We start from the raw sequence: 23,247 nt of genomic DNA, 5'->3' as shown, positions 1-23,247 counted from the left end.
AGGAGGACCACTGAGCCATGAATATCTAGGACAGCCTGGGCAACGTAGAAAAACCCCATATCAAAAATAAAATAAGTAAACAAACAAAAATGATAATTATTTAAGTACAGAAAGGCACAACGTTGATATAAACATGGTCACCAAACTTAAACAGAAGTTTTGATAGTCTTTAAAAATCTCAGTTTGGCCCTTGGCCTTCTGTGTCTACGCTAAAAAAATTTTTTTAATATTTATTTTTTAGATTTAGGTGGACACAATATTTTTATTTTATTTTTATGTGTGTTGAGGATCGAACCCAGTGCCTCATGCATGCTAGGCAAGCACTCTACCACTGAGCCACAACCCCAGCCCACTAAAAAATTTTTAAAATAAACTCTATTCATCAGCAGTACAAAAAAAAATGATAAGCAATTTAGAGCCAATTTAGTGGTAAAGATAAAATATTCCTGCAAGAATAAAATACAAGTTCTAGAGTTCAATGTTTTATATGTAATTCTGAAATGGATTATAAAATTTTAACAAGGATTGTAAAAATTGTAAATTTTAAAGTATCTGCCAAAATAAAATGTTGTGTTGATTCATAAAATTGAAGAACTGAATAAAATATCACCATGTAACTTAGACCAGACTCCTGAGTTGGGCAGCTAAGTATCTATATTATGTAGATTGACAACTAAAAGAAATACTTCTTTTTTTCATGAACAAGATAGCAAGCAATTGCACAACCTTCTTGAAACCTCTTCTAATGTTTCATCATCCACTGATAGCAAGCAGCTTCAGTTATCTCAAAGTTTATGTTCTCTTATCAAAACGCATTTTATCCCTTCTGCATTACAGGCCAAGGTTTGGTATTTCTTTGCATATATATTGCTTGTTATAAATACTCCATAGACTTTAATATTTCTCATCTTGTCTGTCAAGATCCTTCTCTGAATGTTATTCATTTTCCCATAACCTTTGGTTTAAAAAATTTGAGCTCCTCCTTGAGAAGAAACAACATTGTAACATTTATAACTTAAATTCTAATAGATAATTATACAGTTTGTCAAAATATAAACTACCATTCTAGAATGGTCAGATTATTTTTCTTCTTTCCTTACATATATGGAAGGAAGATAATCAAGTTAACAAAGCATGCTTCAATGTCAATGGGCATATCTAAATTATCTTAATATTTTCTTCCTGTTAGATACAATAAACAAACCAAAGATCTAATTACAGAAAATTCTAAAGTGTGAATCTGAAGCTGTGAGGAGTTAAGTAAATGACCTCAGACACAGCTGGGTAAAGCCAGGAAGAGAACCCAGATCTACTCACAGGCAGACTGGTATTCTTTCTACTATAGTTGGGAGGTAGATAGAGTATTAATTTTTTATTCTCCTCCTATAAGCTTAATACCCTAAGAATTCATATAGAAAATTCTCCAAAAAAAAAAATGGATAAACACCACACTTTTTTAATGCATAAACTTTCCTTTCAAAAAACTAGCGATGAGTACTGAAACAGAAAGTTGTTTTTTAATCAAATCTATTTTACTTGATACATAAAAATTATACATATTCATGGAGAACCATGTGATGTTTTAATACATGTATATGCTGAATCATTTATCATTTCTTTACTGTGAAAACTTTCAAAATACTTTCTTATAGCTTTTTGAAATATAGAGTACATTCATGTGATCTATAGTCTCCCCCACTGTACAATGGCACCCCAGAATTTCTTATTCCTATCTAACTGTAATTTAGTACCTTTTGATCAATCTGTCCCCATTCTTCTCCCCAGCCTCTAGTGAACACCATTCTACTCTATTTCTATAAGATCAAATTTTTGAGACTCACATATAAATGAGATTATGTAGTACGTAAAAGCACTTGTCTTTCTATGCCTGGTTTATTTCACTTAATGAGCTCCAGTTCTGTCCTTGCTGTCACAAATGACAAGATATCATTTTTATAGCTATACAGTTATTTCTTTGTGTATATACGCCACATTTTGTTTATCCATTAATCACCTGGTGGGCACTTGGGTTGTTCCCATTTCTTGACTACTGTAAAAAGTGTTGCAAGAAACATGGAAGTACAGATGTCTCTATGATTTCATTTCCTTTAGATATATATTCCATAGTGGAAATGCTAGAGCATATGGCGGTTTTATTTTTACTTAGTGAAAGAACTTCCAATACTATGTTCCATAATGGTTGTGCTAACTTACATTCCCATCAATAGTGTAAATTCCCTGTTTTCTACATCCTCACCAGCACTTGTTATCTTCTGTCTTTTTGATAATAGCCATTCTACTGGAGAAGGGTAATATCTCATTACAGTTTTGATCTGCATTCCCCTGATGATGAGTAATACTGAGCATTTTCTCATGTATTTATTATCCACGTGTGTTCCTTCTTTTGAGAAATGTCTATTGCTCATTGTTAGATCATGTTACTTGTGTTTTTTGTTAAGTGTTTTATTTTTGCTAATGAGTTTGGGGGGTTCCTTATATATTCTTATGTTCTAAATATTAATCTCTTATCATAAATATAGTTTGCTAACATTTTCTCTCATTCTGTACATTGCTCCTTTGCCCAGACAATTATTTCCATTGTTGTGTGAAAGTTTTTTAGTTTAATGTAATCCGATTCATTTTCTGTGCTTTGGGGATCTCTTCCAAAAATTCCTAACCCATTCAAATGACCTAAAGTATTCTCCCTATAATTGCACAGTTTCAGGACTAATATTTAAATCTTTGGTCCATATTTAGTTGCATTTTGTAACTGGTGATGAATAGCACTCTAGTTCCATTCTTGGATATGTGGATACCCAATTATTCCAGCACCATTTACTGAAAAAAAAATGCATGTTCTTAAACATCTTTGTGAAAAATCAGTTGGCTATAGATCTGTGAGTTAGCCTCTAGGATCTTTATTCTGTTCCATTGGTCTATGTGTCAGTTTTTACACAAATACCATGCTGTTTGATTACTACAGCTTTGTAGTATATTTTGGAGTCAGGTTGTGTAATACCTCCTGCTCTGTTCCTTTTGCTCAAAATGACTTCAGCTATTCAGCGTCTTTTGGTTCCATCCAAATGTCAGGATTGCATTTTTTAGTTCTGTGAAGAATGTCCCTTGTATTTTGATTGGGATTGTCTTGGATAGCATGGAGATTTTAAGAATATTGGTTTCTGCAGACCAACATGAGATGTTTCTATTTTTGTATGTGACCTCTTCAATTTCTTCCATTAATATTTTAGCTGGGAAGGAGCGGTGGCTGTAATCCCAGCAGCTCAGGAGACTGAGATAGGAGGATCGACAGTTCAAAGCCAGCCTCAGCAACAGTGAGACCCTGTCTCTAAATAAAATACTAAAAATGGCTGGGGATGTGGCTCAGTTGTTGAGTGCCACTGAGTTCAATCCCCGGTACCCCCCCCAAAAAACACCATATTTTATAGGCACAGTTGCTTTGATGTATAAATGAGGTAAATAATTACAATGTTCCTAGAATATATATAATAGGTCCTTACTTACCTTCAACCTAACACCCTCCTCCCATTTTCCTTTTTAACTTACAATAAGAAAAGCTACTTGTCCCCAGTGCCCCTCCATAAATCTAACTATTCCCTTTTGTGTGTTGCTTCTCGTAGCTGCTAGTGCTTTTTAACCTCTTCTTCTTCCATAAGGCTCATCCATTGCTCAAGGCACAGTTTAAGAGGTATCTTCTTTGACAAATCTTCTGAACTAACAACCCTACTTTAAGAACTTCTTCCTTCCTTCATTATGTAAATTACTTGTACTTTTACAGCATATATTTGCTTATACCTTCTTTTAAAGCTTTGTAACTACAATTACTTCCTAATTGCTTTGAATGCTTTTGTTTTCTTCCCTAACTAGAAAGTAAGCTATTAACAGACTCTATTATAAATTCCCCAAGGTCAGTGATATTGGTTAGTTTCCTTTACTAACAGATGACAGGTACATAAAACAATGCCAAAAATGTAGAAGTGCTCAAAATGTACTTACTAAATAAAAAGAAGTTATTTCTCCTTCCATTCATGAATTGCTCTAAAGTTCCAAATATAATCCCAAATATACACATATATAAACTAAATGTTTTTTGAGTAAATGAAAATTGTTATGCCTGAAATTTTAAAAATTCAAAAAATTAATAGAGCCAAAGCAGATTAATCAACTCAGTTTCTACAGAATGGTACTTAACTTGTTCAAGATGAGAACATTTAAAAGAATCATTGTTAATTACTTAAATCTTAAAGATTTTAACTATAATTTTCAATAGTCACACTAATGACAATTATATAGGACTAGGAACACAAAAAGGGGCATATTTGGAGTTATGGAGGGTCATTTGGGGACAAGTAACTTTTCTTATTGTAGAGTTATAAAGGAAAGCGGGAGGGGCGTGTTACATTGAAGGTAAGTAACCTTTGTTGAGGCCTATAATGTATATTCTAGGTATTCTATAGAACTACTTAGAAAATTCTTAAGTAAGTGAATTATGTGTAGGAAGATTATATTGTGGAATGAATGGATTTTGGAGACTGGGATATGAATCCTAGCTCTCCTATTTCTTAGCTGGTTAACCATAAGCAAAATATGTAACTTGTAAGATGATCATTATTTCTCCTTTGCAGTTATCATATAGATTTTAAAAGATAATGTACCCACTCCTTCACTCAACACCTTAAAACTTCCTATGATGAACTATAATTTTTATGGTAAGTTTCAAAGTCCTTCAAAAACTATCTTTTTATTTTCAAAGATGAGGAAAATGTTTTCTAGTCTCAAAAATTCTTTAACAACTAGTCAGAAATGCTCAATATGTAGATAAAAAGCAATGTTAAAGACAGAACACAGAGAAGGATACACGTACAAAGCTCATTATAATCATTCACATAACAAATTTATTCAAAGGTGAATATACCAATCTTTATTCCCCCTAGCTAGTATTAGTATTATGAAATTACCTATTAATACTAGCTTAACAAATATTATCTTGCAATACTGGGAAAGCACAGTAGCAACCCAAAGACATACAAACTAATTATACTACTCTCCTCCCTTAGCATATTAAGAATTTTCCAATATGATAAATATAGTGATTTCTGTTTCAGTTTTATATAACACATTAAATTGTTAATCTTTAAGTTTATCCCCTCCTCTCATATGAATTCTCTATTTACTGGATGATAGAGTATAGCATACTCTAACTGGAACTGAAACTGGAACACTAGTTTCAGACTCAACCCAAACTTGAGTATGTTCACATTCTCCCAAATTCTTTGCTCACAATACAGGTTTATCAATGGAATTATTTTCCCCACCAGAGAGCATACTCCTATAAAGGCATAAATCATATCATCTATTCCATAGACCCTAGACCACCATTCCCAAAAACTTATGCCTCTTGTGTGTTTGTGTGTATTCAATGATATCTTTGTTCTGTTTTGTCTTAATTTTCTACTTCCCAAAGTCATATTATTAAGTTAAAACTAATTAGTGGCCTACCCTAGTCACTGTACATTTTAAACTATATTATTTTATCAACCCTAAAATATTATACTTATTAGAAATCTTCCAATTTACAAGGTGTTAATATGTGAAATTTAGCAGATAGTGATAACACATTCAAGTTTCAGAGCGTTAAAACATAAGGAAAACTGCATACCTTACTCATTTTAGAAATTGAAGGTGAGAAAGAGCTTACATACTTTTCCCAATATCAATACATGTATACCAGGTTGATCACATGGAGCAACACCCAATAACAGGGGAAGAAATGGAACAAAAACCAATTACATTAACTATTTCCTCTCCATTCAACAAAATAAGGACATATCCAATATGATTATTTATAAAACTATATATATTTAATCCTCAAAGTTCTTACATATAACAGATGATGAGGTTCAAAAGTTCACTGAACATCATACAGCAGTTAATAAAATCAGAGACTCATTATCTGACATTCTGGCCAGACAAATACATCTGACCTTATTACCAGGATATTTTTTTCCCTTGAAATAGTATCATACACTTTATTGAAAATAAGAAGGCATCAACTAAGTCTTTGTTAATGTACAAAATATAGTTAAAAATTATAACAAAGTGATTTGCCAATATAAAATTAAATACTTAAGGGAGTAATACTTTCCAAATGATGGCACATTTGTTGCTAATGAGTATATATGTTGACCAAATTTAAAATCATGTGGGAATACAATTCTACTTAATTCCTTAGATAGTCACTCACTTTCACTATTAAGTATTTAGGTTATTGAATAATAAATATTACATTAAGTAACAAAGAACTTAATTCCAAAATAGAAAGCACTAAATTTTATCATTATGTATCCTCTAGCAGAATAAAAAGGAACATTGCAACATAATATAATATTAAACCTCAACCTAAATATGTCTTAAGGAAGGAGCAAAAAAGAAAAAAAGTGAGAAGCTGGTAATAATTTTGGAACAGAAATTTATTTCAGGTGGTAGAAATTTTTTTAAATAATTAATAGGGGCATTTAGAAAAGTCACATAAATAGAATTTACAGCTTAACTGAGCCTCAATAATAAAAAGAAGCAAATTTCTCTCTCACCTTTCTTCTCTCAACCTATGATAAATGTCAACATTTCAAATCACTTTATCCTAAGAAATAAGTATCAGTTCTGTATAACATAAAATAGAAGGAATAACAAGATAGGGGATTATTTTCATTAAAAATAAATATTTGTATAAGTTATTTCCTAGAAAGTGTCATTTTCTTTTAAGAGTAAAAACAATCAGTAACCAAAATTAAGAGAATCAGGAATTTATTTTCAACCTAAGATCTAGTTCCAATAAACTGTGAACTAAAATAGATTCATGTATTAAGTACTGTTGATATTATACAAATATTTCTCTATTTGTTACACAAAGCACCATAAAATTTACCATATTTTATATTCTAAAAATTTTAAACTGAATTAACTAATAATTATATATTAAAATTCTCATCTTACTTCTCCATTTCTTAATGTTGTGATGGCTCCTCTTGCCACACCCATTCTAAATAGTGTTTCTGTAGCCTGTGAATAGAAAAAAAAAAAAAGCTAAAGTATGTAATTTGTACACTACTGTATACCCACCCCAAAAAGGAAAAAAAAAACAATACTATTACATATTCAACAACTTGTATTAACACATTAGTAAGGAAAAATAAGAGACATCCTAAATTATATACCAGAAATATCATGTCTATGATCTTTTACTGTTAAAAGAATTTGAACTGTTTCAAAATGTTATTTTGACAGGCGTAGGGATAGTTTTTTAAAAACATTATTTTGATATGCTGGCATTCCTCCAGATATAGAGCTTTGACTTAGAAAATTAGTTCACTGTGATAAGCTTAACCTTAGTTTTAAAAACAAAAACTAAATTAAAATTTAATATTTGGCTTTTAATTCAGAAATTATCATTTATTCTGAATTTTGGTGGCCATTTGAATTCAGTTCAAATCACTTTTCTGCTACTAAAATACAGAATGAAGTGATAGTACATATTAAATGACCTCACAAATAGTTCTGTAAGCTAATAAAAAGCAATCAGAAAAGAAAATAATTCCACGTACAATAGCATAAATATAAACTTAAGAAAAACCTTCCATGGAGGTAAAAAAAATAACTTGTCCACTGAAAACAACAAAACATTGCTGAGCAAAATTAAACATACAAATAATAGAAAAACATTTTGTGCTCCTGATTTGGAAGACTTCTTATCAAGATGTCAATACTGTCTAAAGTGACCAAAATTCAATGCACAAAATCAACTAATACGAGGTCTTTTCCACCTGGCTTCCTTTACTAAAATAATGTTTTTCATACTCATCCATTGCTTTTTGTATATACAAACTCTTCCTTCTTATTACTGTAGGAGTCCATGGCATGGACATTCTATATTTTTTTTATCCATTCACCTATGTTAGACCTGTGGTTTGTTTCCAGTTTTTATCTACTTTAAGTTTCTACAAATACCCTCAAAAAAATTCAATGCAATCCCTGATGTTTTTCACAGAAAAAGAAAGCCTATCCTAAAATTCACATAGAAATTTTTTATAATTATGGGCAAAATGTTAAAAAAAAAGTTATGCCATAGCTCAGCTATGAACTATATTGTTTGAATAGAATGTGGTAAACATTAAATACTATATTATCTAAAATTTATGTATTACCAAATTGTGAACATCCTCATTCAGGGTGTAAGGAATATCAAATTCCTATCTTCTATAGTACAGTTTCAATAATGTGTAAAACTGAATCAAAAATAGCAGTGCATGCAAGTTAATTTCAATATCAGTAAGTAAATAGCACAGAAATTAGGTAAAAGGCTGTAGGTAGTGCCTTTGCATTATAGAATTCAGGCACTGGAAGAGGTAGAGAAGAAAACTTGTTTTTCTAATATCTTTGCGGCTTACTACTTGATTATTGGAACTATATGTAAACCTGTGATTAATATTTTTAAAAAAAAACAAAGAAATGACCAACAGTGTCCAATTTTGTAATGATGTTGAATACTCGACAAAGCAGTGCATAAGAGAATGAGAAGATAAAAAAATCAAAAGTCATAAATAAACTCCTTTGAAAAGTTTTTACTAAAACATATAAAACTAGAAGTTGGATTTTCACTGAAGCATGTAAAACCAGATTTGAGTAAGGAATGAAATTGAGTTTCAGTTAGAAAGAGAATCAGAGTTGACAGAAAATTGGTAACAGGATATTTTTAGCATTAAAGATATTTAAACAAGTTTTAATGACAGACTAGTGGTCAGTAAGATTGAAAAAATTATAGAAATATGAAGGGGACTTAATACTGAAGGAAAAGTTTCCTAAAGAACATAGGATCAAGAGCATGCATAGCAATCTATAAGCTGTACTAGAAGGAAGAAGGTACAAACATAGCTAAACCATCTCCTTCCTCCTCCAGCAAGTTCTTCTGGATCTCTTCCCAGTTCTTCTGTCCTTCCTATTCCTTTCCCTCTCCTTCTACCTCTCTAAATTAGGAAACAGAATAATCTTCTGAAAATAACAGAAACAGTGACTTAAGGGAAAGGGTAGAGTATATAATAGATGCAAAAGAAAATTTTAAGGAAATGGAACATAGTACTTAAAATCTATCTAAAATTAAAAAAAAAAAACATTTTTGTTGGTGCAAATCTAAACAGCTAATGACATTAGAAACTAGAGGGCTTCCATTTGGGAACTGTCAAGGGAAAGTAAGCAAGACTATAGAGGATATGGATGAAAAGGTAAATCCTCTATTTCAACTTCACTCTGTGTAATTTAAAAAAAAAATTCTAACATTTTTTAATTGAGTGATTACAATCTTTAAAATATCCCTACAAAAAATTTCACATAAAGGTGGGAACAGAAGAGGGTACATTAGTATCTATATGCTAGGTTAGAAAATAAGAAAAACTTTTAGGGAAAACTGCTGAAGTTTGTGAAGACCACACAATATAACTCCAATACATAACACTGAGAGATCACATACCCAAACATAAAACAAATTATAAATGAATGAATTTCTATGATAGATTTGTACTAAAATATGTAAACTTATATGTCCAAAGAACTACTTAAAGAAATTTTAATTAAAGGGAAAAGTACTTAACTTTTAATGTATTTGCATTTATTCCAGTCTTAATGATTTATATATGTATATATAAAATTATATATTATACCTTCTTGTTTCTTTGTAAACCCTACTTAAATTTAGTAATACAATTTTTAATAATACTCATCTAACCCAGGCCACTCTATATATCTGAGGAAGAAAGGGGGAAAGACACAGCAAGGACTTAGGATAAAATATGCAACAATTTTTCAAAACCAAATCAAATTATTTTCTTTTTTATGTCTCAAAAAACAAAGGCAAATGAAAATCAAGTTCTTTTTCCATACCTTCTCCAGCAGAATAAAACGCTTTTGTTTCCAACTAAATTATTTCATCAGCTCTTCCCACCAACATTTTTAAGAATGTTTCAGTCTAGTAATACTATAGTCTAGTATTCTATCAATTCAGCTAAGCTGCCCTTTGTTTCTATAGGAAAGTACCGAACTGTTCAAGTTTCTTTTGACCTCAATAAAGAGATTGCTTTTAATTAACTTGTACCTAAACTACTACTAACAAGAGTCAAAACAGTGAGATACCGCACTATCTCAGCATCTGTAAATTTAATAACAACAAATTCTTGATTGAAATATCCTTTCCTTTTTATTCCATCTAAGATGATAAATACTAAAAATATTCCTTCAATATTCTCTATATCAGAGGCACAGGGAAAAATTGCCTACAGGTCTGTTTAAAAACAGGTTACTGGGGCTTGGGTATATAGCTCATGGGTAGAACATTTGCCTAGCATGTGCAAGGCCCCGAGCTCAATTCCCAGCACTGAACAGAAAAAAAAAAAAAAGTAATCAAAAGAAACTTCTCTTAAAAACAGTATTAGAGAAAAGAGACCTAAGAGATATAAAACCTAGATTGTAATAAGTATAAAGTTCTAAACTGGAAGCTTGTGTATATGTTAAAAAAAAAAAGATCTGGAAAGATATATACCAAGATGAAAACAGTAACAATCTCTAAAATATTTTCCTTTTGCTTTATTTTCTAGTGTTTCACAATATACATTCAGTAGTATCCTTTTAGCCAAGACCCCCAGTAGATGCCTAAAACTGTGTACAATACCAAACCCTATATATACTATGTTTTCCTATGTATAAATACCTATGATAAAGTTTAATTTATAAATTAGGCAAAGTAAGAGATTAATGACAATAATAGAATATAAGAATTATAATAAAATACTGTATAAAGTTACTTAAAATTTATGAATTGTTTATTTTTAGAATTTTTCATTTAATATTTTTGGACCCTGGTTGACGAACTTGAAACCACAGATAAAGGGAATTTACTCTAAGTCTTGCTTGCTTGTCATTGTTTCTCCAATATTGTTTCTAATACTTTATTGTTTTTAATGTTTAGTTTTCTGTGGGAGGACTTCATAACCTCAAGGTAACCAGATATTTCTGATAAATTTCTCTTAAAAATGATAGAGGTACTACATGCACATGGTAAAAACTTAAGGAAAACAAAACAAAATACCCCTTATCCCAGATGCTTGGAAGCAGTGTTTGGGGGATTGTTTTAGTATGCTTTTGCATTACTATGACCAAAACCTCACAAAAGCACCTTAGAAGAGGAAAAGTCATTAGGGATTCACCATTTTAGAAGTCTCAGTGGGCAGATGACCAACTTCATTGTTCTGGGACCAAGATGAGGCAGCATATCATGGAAGAAGGGCCCAATGAAGAAAGGCTGCTCAGCTCCTGGTAGGGTCAGGAAGCAGAGAGCAGGGTGAAGAGTAAGAGGCAGCAGGAAGAACAACCCTTCCAGGGAACACCCTCATTGACCTACCTCCTTCAACCACACCCACTCTACAGTTATCATCCAATCTGTCTATTCAGACTAGGATGAACTGATTAGGTTATAGCCCTCACAATCTAATCACTTCATAATCCTGCATTAATACAGAAGCTTTTGGGAGACACACATATTCAAACAGGAATTTTTTTTTTTCAGATTTTGGAGTATTTGCATATACATAATGAGTTATCTTGGGGATGTGACCCAAATCTAAACACAAAACTCATTTATGTTTCATATGAATTTTATATACATAGTCTAAAGTTAATTTTATGCAATATTCTTTGTGCACTTGTGTTTTGACTGCAACTTATCCCAGGAGACAGTTGTGGAATTTTTCACTTGTGACATTATGTTGGTACCCAAAAAGTTTTGAATTTTGGATTTGGAAATTTTGGATTAGAGGTAATCAATGTGTAGTAGGAAACCATCTACCAGAATTACCAATAGAGCTATAAGTTGTATTTGCTAAGTTATTGCTGGAAAAAAAATAAGTAAACAACAAGAAAAAAGTTCTACATATTTACAATGGATTATCTTGACAAATGCATACCTAGTATTTACTGTATTATGTATTTGCATTAAATTAAAGCAGTGGTCAGAGCACATTCCTTTCCTAAAGTGTCACATAGTAATAAATATCTGACTATATGGCTATGCAAGCCATACAGTCTCTTTCAACCATTTAATTCTACTTTTGTAGTTTGAAAGCAGCTACAGACAATAGGTAAGCAAATGAGAATGGTGGTGTGCCAATAATACTTTATGTATAAAAACAGGTAGCAAGCTAAAGTTAGCCTGAAATCTTTGCTTTTCTGATCTTTGATCCTGCCATTTCTTTTACAATGAATGTATGGCAATGTGAACTGCTGTCTCTCAGCATAAGGGATCTCTCTCCAAGTGTCAGTTTCTCATTTGGGATGAAGAAATTATAATTTTTTACTTTGAAATAAATATTCAAATCCATCTAACCATAGTGGTCGATTATCTGCATAGTGTGTGTGTGCATGCACATACTAGATGCTTTCAATTTTTTCCTTGATATTTGGATTTAAGCATTTTTGATGATGTGTATAGATATGATTTTTCTTTGAGCATATCTAACTTGGGGTTCACTAAATGTCTTGAATCAGGAAATATGTATTAGTCAGCCAAATCTGTAAAATTTTCAGTCATTATTTCTTCAAATGTTTTCCTTGTATTGACCTGTTTTTTTTGTTGTTGTTGTTGTTGTTTTTTTTCTCTCTCTCTCTCTGCATCTCTAACAATACAAATACTAGATCTTTTGCTATTCCCCCAAAAGTCTCTGGGTCTCAGTTCTTTTTTTTTTTTTCTCTGTGTTAGGAAGAATGGATATTCTTCTTTTATGTCCATTCTGCTATTGAGTCCATCCATTGAAAATTTTAATTTCAGATCATTTATTTTTTAGTTACAAAATTTCCACTTTAAAATAGTTTTCTATTTCTCTGCTATTTTCTTTCCATTATTACGTAAACATGTTTACTTTATCTCATGAAATACACTTATAATAGGTGCTTCATTGCATACCTAATTCTTACTCTTGAGAAGTAGCCACTTTTATTGTTTGTTCTTTGCAGATAGAGTGATTATAGAATTATTATGGACATTGTGGTATCATGTTGTGAGACTCTGTGTCCTGGTAAATTTCGATTTTTTTTTTTAAATAAGCAATCACCTGGTTAGGTTTGGTTTTCAAGTTCTGTCTGGCCTTCAGTGGGCAGCAGTTTCAGTGTCAGTTTTGTTTTCTGTTCTGCTTTGGGACTATTCCATGTCATTCTGAATCATTCTCAGAATGACTCATTGGTCATTCTAGGACTTAGGTGGTAGTTTAAATTGCAGTTTTGCTCTCAAAGCTGTTGCCTTAATGCTTGAATCTATCCCATGCACATGCCAATTAGAGATGAACCCTGTACTTGTTTGTACCAGTTCAAATAAGATTTAATTACAAAATCTCTTTTTCTGGTTCTTCCTTTCTAGGATTATCCCCATATTATCTGGTTCACTGGACCTCTTTTTTCTGGTCCTCTGGACAGAAAGATAGGGTTTCTCCTAGAGTTCGATTGCTTTCCTTGCTGTCACAACTGCAGCCATTTCATGGGAACATATCTTTGAAACAAACTGATTAGAGAAAAGAGAAAGGGAAAAATAATGGGAATCCTTCCTTTCCTGTTAGAACCTTAGATGCCCTTTCCCATATTCCTTTGATCCAGAAAAAAAGTACAATTCATTTTCCAGTTTTAACTACCTGCACTGTAGTTGCTTCATATTGTAACTGGGTAAGAGGAAAAAGAAAGACAAAAACACCAGCCACAAGGGATTCATCTGTCCATATTTTCTGGCTTGTATGGGCCCAGGCCCCTCTTCCCTAATTTCTCACTAGAAAAATAAATTTATCTCAGAAGTGTTGCTACAGTTACTCTGAGGTTATGAAGAGGAATTGGGGAGACAGAAAACAGTTGGGCTGTAGACAGATGCCTGGAGGAAAAAAAGAGAGTGAAAATTGTTCAAAGACTTTACAAAGGTCTTGGTTGCTATGCTAATGAATTTGTGTATTCTAAAGGCATATTATTAGATTAGTTTCATGTATTACTACTTTTATGAGAAGCAGATAGCCTAATATTCAATTTCCTATTTTATATTTTTGTTACCATAAAGAAGGAAAACAGCTGGTACTTACAAATATTACTATTTAAATTATTTTCTCCTCTGGCCAAGATTAACAGCTGGGAAATAAAGTTTTGCATGATTTCTGAAGACCTTTGCTAAATTAATCTTCTTGAAATAATGTGTGTTTTCTAGTTTTCTGGTTGTCCTGTCAAGAATTTTGGCATAAAGCCATGCACAGTGGCCCATACCCAGCTACTCAGGAGGTTTAGGCAGAAGGATCCCTTGAGCAAAACTATCTTTTAAAACTGTAAATGATATTAAGACAATTAAGATCAAGAAGTAACAAAAGAGTTCCATACAAAGAGGACTATTCTTCTTCAGCAGGTACTTCCCAATACAGTTTCATCACACCTATCTGTGCCTTGAAGCCAAGCTTTTCTAAAGTAGCAGCTGCTTGTGGCCAGTAGCAGGTACCTTGCATAATAGCTCTGCTAACATAGTGGCTCCAACTGCTCCCCTGCTGTGCAACTCTCTTGCAACACAGCAGGTATTTTCTGTTTTCTGCTCCAGCTCATCCATAATAGAGCAACATGGCATGGATTCACCAATGCCCTCTAGAAAGTTTTTCCTAAATCAACAAATCATTTGAGTACCAAACTCCCATTAAAGAAATCAAAAGCTAAGCCTGAGGGAGAAAAGATAACTCACTCTAAGTCTCTTTCCTTAACTGTCTCCTCTGTAATTTAGCATAGTATAGTTCCTGCTACTTCAGAATCCCTTAGTTTCCCTTTTTGCCCCTTTTAGTACCTATCAAACTTTTAATAGCTAATCATTTTATATCAAACTTTTTTCTATTTTTCCTTGTCAAATAATTAATGTGGTTTCTGTCTGCACAATAGACTTTCATATAAATGAAACTTCTTCCACCTGATGACAAGCAATTATGAAAAAAGTACAACTACTATTGACTTAATGATGAAAGACATTTGGCATAAAATGAAGCATGAGATCAGGATGGCAACTCTCAGCCCTTCAAGCTGATAGCCTTCTGGATGCCTTCTTCAGTGAGATAAGACATGAAAAAGATATAAAAGAATACATATTAGAAAGAAAGTAAATAATAATAATAAAATAGGAAGAAAGTAATAAAACTTTCCAAAATCACACAGGACATAACTGTGTATGTAGATAAAAGAATTCTAAAAAATGAATAAGAAAATTATCTAGTCTTAATAAGTTTAACAAAGCCACAAAAGTCATTGTCAATAATCAATCTTTTCCCTATCCTAAGCAAAAAATTATTTAAAAACAAAAATTTTAAAAACATTTCAATCAGAATTAGACTCTAAATATATTAAACATTTAGGAATAAATTTAACAATAGATGTATAAGACTTGGACACTAAAAATTAAAAGGCAACAAAGTAAGAAATTAAAAACCTAAACTAACAGAGAAATATGCCATGTTTATAAACAGGAAGAACTGATATTTTCAAATCTCTCCAAATTTATCATAAAGTCAAAGCAATCCCAATAAAAATTGAGCAGGCATTCCTTTAAAAACTGACAACTTGACTATATGTCCTGAATTTCTGAAACGGTACAAAGGTAATTTAATGGAAAAAGCTAAAACAATTCAATTCCAAATAGAAATATATAAACCTGGCTGGGGATGTGGCTCAAACGGTAGCACGCTCGCCTGGCATGCGCGGGGCACTGGGTTCAATCCTCAGCACCACATAAAAAAATTAAAAAATAAAGATATTGTATCCATGGAAAACTAAAAAATATATATATATATTAAAAAAAAAGAAATATATAAACCTCAATTCATACCTCTTACTGTACCCAAAAATGAACTCAAAGTGTACCATAGGGTTAAATGTTTGAGCTCAAATCATAAAACTTCTTGAAGAAAAACATTAGAGGAAAACTTTATGATCTTGATTTAGGCAAAGATATGTTGCACTGGGGAAAGGCAAAATAAAGGAAAACAAAAAGCCTCATGGCAGAGACCATACTGTCCAAAGACAGCCACATCAATATATAGCCTATCCCACATATGCTTATTAAAATATGGCCATGACTCTACTCCATATTTGCTACCTCTTCTTGAATTTGGGATATTTGAAGCTACTTTTATAACTATAAACTTAAAACATAAAAAGGCACAAAAGTAATTCTTACAGAGATTAAGTCATAAAAAACAAAATGATTCTGCAGGGCTTTCTCAAATTCTTTGACCATGTTTCTTTGGAGCCCTGAGGCACCATTTATGTCAAACTACCTTAAAGACATCATACTCAAGAAAATACATAGAAATAGAAACAGTTTCCCCAGCTGTACCAAAATACAACTATTTCGGTACTCCAAATTCTGGTGCCAATCTTGTGAGTAAGTCTTCAGATCATTACAGCCTTAGTTTTCAAATTGCAGCAGTCAATATCTAGTGGACCAGTAATGAGCTATCCTGGGGCAAGCCATTCCTAAACTGAAGATTAGTACAAAAAAACTGTTCTTATTTTTTAACACTAAACTTTTCAGTGTTTTGTTAAACAGCACCATACAATAAATAAAGTGAAAAAATGTGCTAATCAAAATTAGAAACTTTTTGGTACTCTAAATACTCATTTAAGAAAATGAAAAAACAAGCTATAGACTCAGAGAAAATATCTGCAAATATATACTTATGAAAAAGCACCTGCGTTCATAATATATAAATAATTCTTACTACTAAAAAAACAAGAGTGAATAACCAAAAATTAATAAAGATGTTCAGCGTCATTAGTCGTAAGGGAAATGCAAATTTAAACCAAAATTAGATACCACTACCATGCATTAGAAAGGCTATACATGAAACAAATGATAATACCAAGTGATGATATGATTATGATACTGCTGAAGTCTCATACATTACTGCCAGGAATTCAAAATGGTATTATCACTTTGGAAAACAGTCTGACAGTTCCTTATAAACTTAAACATATATTTACCATCACACCCAGCAATTCTATCCCTAGATATTTACCTAAAAGAAAATATATGTCCAATTATATGAATATTAGAAAAGTCAAAATTATAATGAGAGAAAACAGATTATTGCTTGGGACTTGGGATGCACAGGCAAGGAACTGACCGTAAAAGGGGGAAAGAAATGTTTTAGAGAAGAGAGAAATATTTTACATCTTTTTTTAGGGGTAAGTATCAGGATTTGAACTCAGGGGCACTTTACCACTGAGCCAAATCCCCAGCCTTGCTTTATATTTTATTCAGAGACAGGGTCTCAGTGATTTGCTTAGTGCCCTGTTTTTGCTGAGACTGGCTTTGAATTGTGATCCTCCTGTCTCAGCCTCCCAAGATGCTGGGATTACAGGCATGCGCCACCACACTCCAACATAATTTTATATCTTGATTGTGAGTGCAGTCATATGCTAACACTCATCAAACTATAAACTTAAAATAGATGATGTTTGTTAAATAAAATGTTTAAAAAGAGTACACCTTTCTCCCCCACCTCATCCCACTGAAAAGTAGTCCTCAACTAACTGGCAACTTCATTTCCATCTATCATTAAAAACATCCTGCATTTTACTCTAATGCAATTTTTTAGACAAGCATACAAATATATGCTTTAGATATAGATTCAATCTTATATTCATATAAACTTTAATTTATTTAAATTGGGAGCAGAGGTGGAAGGTGACCATAGTAGCACACAATTAGAAATACTAAAATCAATATTAAATATTAGAGATATGACAGAATTTGCATTTCACAGTCATAGATAGACTGGGGACCCAAAAAAAAATAAATTATTATGAAAACCCTGCTTCCCATGCAAAATTCTACACATACCAAAGAAGAACCACTGCTTTAGTATATTCTTAATTCGATTACTAAGGAAAAATAAGTACTATATATAAAACCTGGGAAATTAAAAGCAAGCATCATAAATCTCACCTTCACTTACAGGTGTATGCTCTTGTACCTGTGTACAGGTACACCCACCATTTGTCCAACCAGAAACTTAAAGAATCATACCTAAATCCTCTTCTCCCTCAGTAACTTATAATATATAAAAATTATTTATTAACCTAAAATTTCTCACTGGACTATATGCTGATTCCATTTATCAATATACCTCTAGCACCTATACTTTTTTTTTTTTAGAAATCCATTTTAATTATCTTGTCAGCATTTTTGTTTCATATTATATTCATAGAAGTTTTACTTAGGGTTACAGTACTCATCTTAATATTTCAGTTTCCATCCAGTAAACATTGCATTCATTCACACAAATACAGGATCTTGCAACTCTCCAACCTTCCTCTGTACCCACTTTTTTATTTTTTTTTAATTTTTTATTGTTGGTTATTCAAAACATTACATAGTTCTTGATATATCATATTTCACCCTTTGATTCAAGTGGGTTATGAGCTCCCATTTTTACCCCATATACAGATTGCAGAATCACATCAGTTACACATCCATTGATTTACATATTGCCATACTAGTGTCTGTTGTGTTCTGCTGCCTTTCCTATCCTCTACTATCCCCCCTCCCCTCCCCTCCCCTCCCCTCTTCTCTCTCTGCCCACTCTACTGTCATTCATTTGCCCTCTAGCACCTATACTTGAATAAATGCAAGATGTTAGTGATAATGAGTAAGAAGTTGTTTGAACTATGTCAAGGAAGGGCTCATGTATAGACTTTTATCAGATACATAGTTAACCAAAGTGTGAATAAATAAGTCTCAACTGTATTATAGCAATTTGAAATGCTGAAAGTACAATCCATTAATGTTTCATGTTAATGAAACCAACATGGTCTTTTTAGACATCATGAATATTATAATCTGTTTTCATTCAATACACAGGAAATATACATTACATATAAAGATAATGGACCTTTGCAGTAGTTTAAGGATATGAAGAATGTTCCTTCTGTTTAGAGATGTGGGCTGGTAAGTTATCCAAGAATTTAAATGATAAGCAGATGGTCCATTTCCAAATTGAGAGCAGTCATTTGGCTCTAAAATGGAGTGTATTTTGGTAAATATACATTCTGTCATGTTCTATTCAATATGACATGATGTAATCATGTACTATGTTACATTCTGTTTTTCTTCTTTTAACATAATAAAACTTAACAAAAGCAAAGGCTTAAAATTTTTCCTCACAACGCCATCTTCTTACTTTTAGAGTCAAAATAAACAAAAGATAACAACAAACAAATTCTGACATTTCAATTCATACACTTCCAATTTTTTTTAAACAAAATCAAGTTCAGTGGCTCTTCAGAGAAGGGAGTTTTCTCAACCATTAAATGGGGGATAATATCAAACATTAAAGTAATTAGGAGTCTACTTAACTTATATTTTGAGAGAAAGGAATAAAGAATTATTCAAATTTGATCTTTCATACAAATCTCAAAGAATTTTTTCCAATTTTTCTTTTATTTTGGTGCATTATAATTATACATAATTGTGAGATTCTTTATGCCATAGTTATACATGCATATAACTGGACCAAACTCATTCCCCAGTATCCTCCTTTCCTTCCTTTTGTTCCTCCCCCAGAACTATTTGCTGTACTCATTTTCCTTCTATTATTATTATTACTGCATTATAATTATATATAAGTAAGATTAGTTGTAGTATTTCATACATGGACATAGCATAATTTGATAGACTTTGATTTTTTTTAAATACCAAATTTTAGCATATATAGTAGATAACTGTTGGATAACTGTACTACTTTCCTCCCTCTTGCCTCTATCATTGCCTCTATTCTAACAAAATGCTTGTTTTATTTCAATAACTCACTTTTTTTACAAGGATATTGGCCTAAATAAATCAATAATATTAACTCCATTCCTTCTCAGAAATATTTTTTAATTATAAGCATGCAACAGTGCAGGTAAAAAGGTCATTTCATAATAATAAGGGAAAAAATTTAGAGGCCATAACAAATAATGTTCATATGTCTAAGAATAGGACTTTAAAATACATAAATCAATAATGGAAAGAATTGCATGGACAAATATGACAAATCCACATCTATAGTCTATATTCCTTTTACAATAACTGATAGAAACAGTAAAGAGAAATTTGGTAGAAATAGGAGCCTGGAAGAACACTATCAATCATATTTACATGTTTATAAAGTACTACACTAAACCAAAGCAAAATAAATACTCTTTCCACAAAACATTTCCCCAAACAGACTATAATCTAGAAAAAAAAGAAGAAGAAAGAAATCACAAATTATTCTTATCATGAATGAAGTGACCTCACTACAAATTCTTAAAAAATTAAGAGGATAATGAGGGAATATTATGAGAAATCTAATGCCAAGTATTTTGACAACTTAAATGAAATGGACAAAGTGTCTGAAAGACACAAACTACCAAAGATCTTATGAGAAGAATAAGAAATAAATAAATAATCCTCTGTCTGAAAATTTTTTTTCAAACAACAATTAAATACTTTTTTTTACAACTCCTGGCTCTGTTAAATTTCTGGTAGATTCTACCAAGGTTTTAAGGGAAAAAAAAAAAGCTTAATTCTACAAGAAAATTCTAGAAATTTGAAAAGAAGGGAACACTATTTTATTCTATGGAGGCAAAGTTGTCCTAACAGCAAAACCAAAGAAAATCTAAGACCAATATCTCCCATAAACACAGTTTTATTCTTCACAAATTTGAGCAAATTGAAAAGAATAATACATTAAGTCGGATCTATTCTAGAATGCAAAATATTATTTTAGTTCACCAAAGCTAAAAAATTATTGGAAAAATTAAAGAAAATGTAAATATATGAAGAACTGTACCATGTTAGTGGATCAAAATACTCAATATTGTCTAGATACTCATTCAGTCAAAATTGATATAGAAATCAAACACAATTCTAATCAGTACTGAGGTTAAAGTTCACTGATAGAATGCATGCTTAACATGTACCAAACTCGAAGTCAATTCCCAGAACAAACAATAACCTCCATCATTATTACTACTATCAATTTCTCAGGAGACATTTTATGCAGAAATTAAAGTTATACTAAAATTTACATGGGATTGCAAAGGACCTAGAACAGCTAAACAACTTTGAAAAACAAGGACAAAGTTGGAAGACTAATATTATCTAATAGCTAGAATTATCACATACCTACTGTTATCAAGACAGTGTGGCTTAGGTTTAAACACACACAGACCAATAGATCAATGGAAGACAACAGAATCTAGAAATCTACATGTATGTGGAAAACTTTTTTTCAACAATGGCACAAACACAATTCAATTTAAAAAGATGATCATTTCTACAAATAGTGCTGGAACATTTAGATAAGTAAATGCAAAAGCAATTAAATAAAATGAACTGTAATTGATACTTCACACCATCTACAAAAGTTAACAGGCAAACTGGATCACGGAGCTAAATACAAAATCTGCTATTATAAAATAAGAAAATAGGAGAAACTCTTTGTGGCTTCGCATTCAGCAAAATTTTCTTAGATATATATCAATAGTAAATAAATAAAGAGAAAATTTCATAAACTAGGTTCCATCAAAATTTAAACTTTCTCCTCTTCAAATGGCATTGTTTAGAGAATGAAACAATAACTTACAGTATATATAAAAATATATGAAAAACATAAATTTGACCAAGAACATCTATCCAGAATATATTGAGTTCTCAAAACACTATAACAAGCCCAAATTTAAAATGTGCACTAGGTTTGAAAAGACAATTCACTAACGATCTGATGGTTAAATCATATTTAAAAGGTCCTTGACATCATTAATCATTAGGAAAATGAAAATTAAAGTTATCCCATGAAACTAAATTAAATATTCTGATCATTCCAAGTACTGGCATAGAAATGAAGCTACTAGAATTCTCATATGGTACCAGTATTTAAAATGATTTAATCACTTTGGAAAACATGTTGGTCATTTCTTAAAATAATAACTATGTGTCTAACATATAACCTGAATCACACCTACCCCACCAAAAAAAATCATAAATTGAAGTCCTAACATCAGGTATCTTAGAATGTAAGTAAATTTGAACATATTATCTTTTTTTAATATTTTTTAATTGTTCATGGACCTTTATTTTATGTATTTGTATGTGGTGCTGAGAATCGAACCCATTGCCTCACGCATGCTAGGCAAGTGCACTACCACTAAACCACAACCCCAGCCCTTGAACATATGATATTAAAGAAGTAATTAAAAAGAAACCATATTTGTAGGTCCTAATCTGACAAGCATCCTTATAGGAAAACAAAATTTGGACACAGATGCACAGAGGGAAGACTATAGGAAAACGGCAGCCTTCTATAAGCCAAGCAAAGAGGCCTCAAAAGAAATCAACCCTGGACTGGGGATGTGGCTCAAGGGGTAGCGTGCTCACCTAGCATGAGTGAGGCACTGGGTTCGATTCTCAGTACCACATAAATGTAAAATAAAGATATTGTGTCCACCTAAAACTAAAAATTAAATTAAAAAAATAAATAAATAAACCTTGCCAACACCTTAATTTCAGATTTCTAGCTCCAGAACTGTGAGAAAACAAGTTTCACTATTTAAAACTACCTAGAAAACCAATATAATTCCCTCCAAGTTAAAACATATACCCACATGATGACTCATATTTGAATACTATAGCAGCTTTGTCTCTAATAGCCAAAGCCTAGAAACAAGTCAGATGATAAACAGAAAAACAAACTGTGAAAGAGCAATGGAATACTATTCAACAACAGAAAGAAAATTTTGCTGAATGCAAAGCCACAAAGAGATTCTCCTGTTTTGTTACAACAAAACAGATGAATCTCCAAATAATTAGATTTAAAGAAAACAGATTTTTTAAAAAAAAGTTTGTATGTTATGATTTTATTTATATGAAACTCTAGAAAATGTGAACTAATCCATGGTGCTAAAGAGCAGATTGGTGTTTTGTTATTGTTGATTGTTTTTTTTTTTTAAGAACAGAGGATGTTACTAATGGGAGAGACATCATGGGACACAAAGAAACTTGTAGGGTAATGGAAATGTTCAATATCTTAGTTGTGGTAATGGTTTCATGGATATACATACATGTCAAAACATATCAATATACTTTAAATATATATAGTTTTTATATATACT

At 31.7% G+C, this 23,247-nt stretch overlaps 1 protein-coding gene across 7 annotated transcripts in view; it reads right to left on the bottom strand.

Moving 5' to 3' along the window:
• Tmem135 (transmembrane protein 135) overlaps positions 1-23,247 on the bottom strand; it is a 258,724-nt gene that overhangs the window by 154,803 nt on the left and 80,674 nt on the right. For 6 of the 7 annotated variants that reach the window (XM_071616587.1, XM_071616590.1, XM_071616591.1 and 3 more), the window contains one exon: positions 7,012-7,077. The exons of the other annotated variant lie outside the window; for it this stretch is intronic. In XM_071616587.1, the coding sequence (XP_071472688.1) occupies positions 7,012-7,077 (66 nt within the window). The remainder of the gene's footprint in view (positions 1-7,011; positions 7,078-23,247) is intronic. 7 annotated transcript variants of the gene reach the window in all.

This window comes from Marmota flaviventris, chromosome 9, assembly GCF_047511675.1.
Source record: "Marmota flaviventris isolate mMarFla1 chromosome 9, mMarFla1.hap1, whole genome shotgun sequence".
Classification (NCBI taxonomy): domain Eukaryota; kingdom Metazoa; phylum Chordata; class Mammalia; order Rodentia; family Sciuridae; genus Marmota; species Marmota flaviventris.
This window is presented reverse-complemented; position numbering and strand designations above follow the sequence as displayed.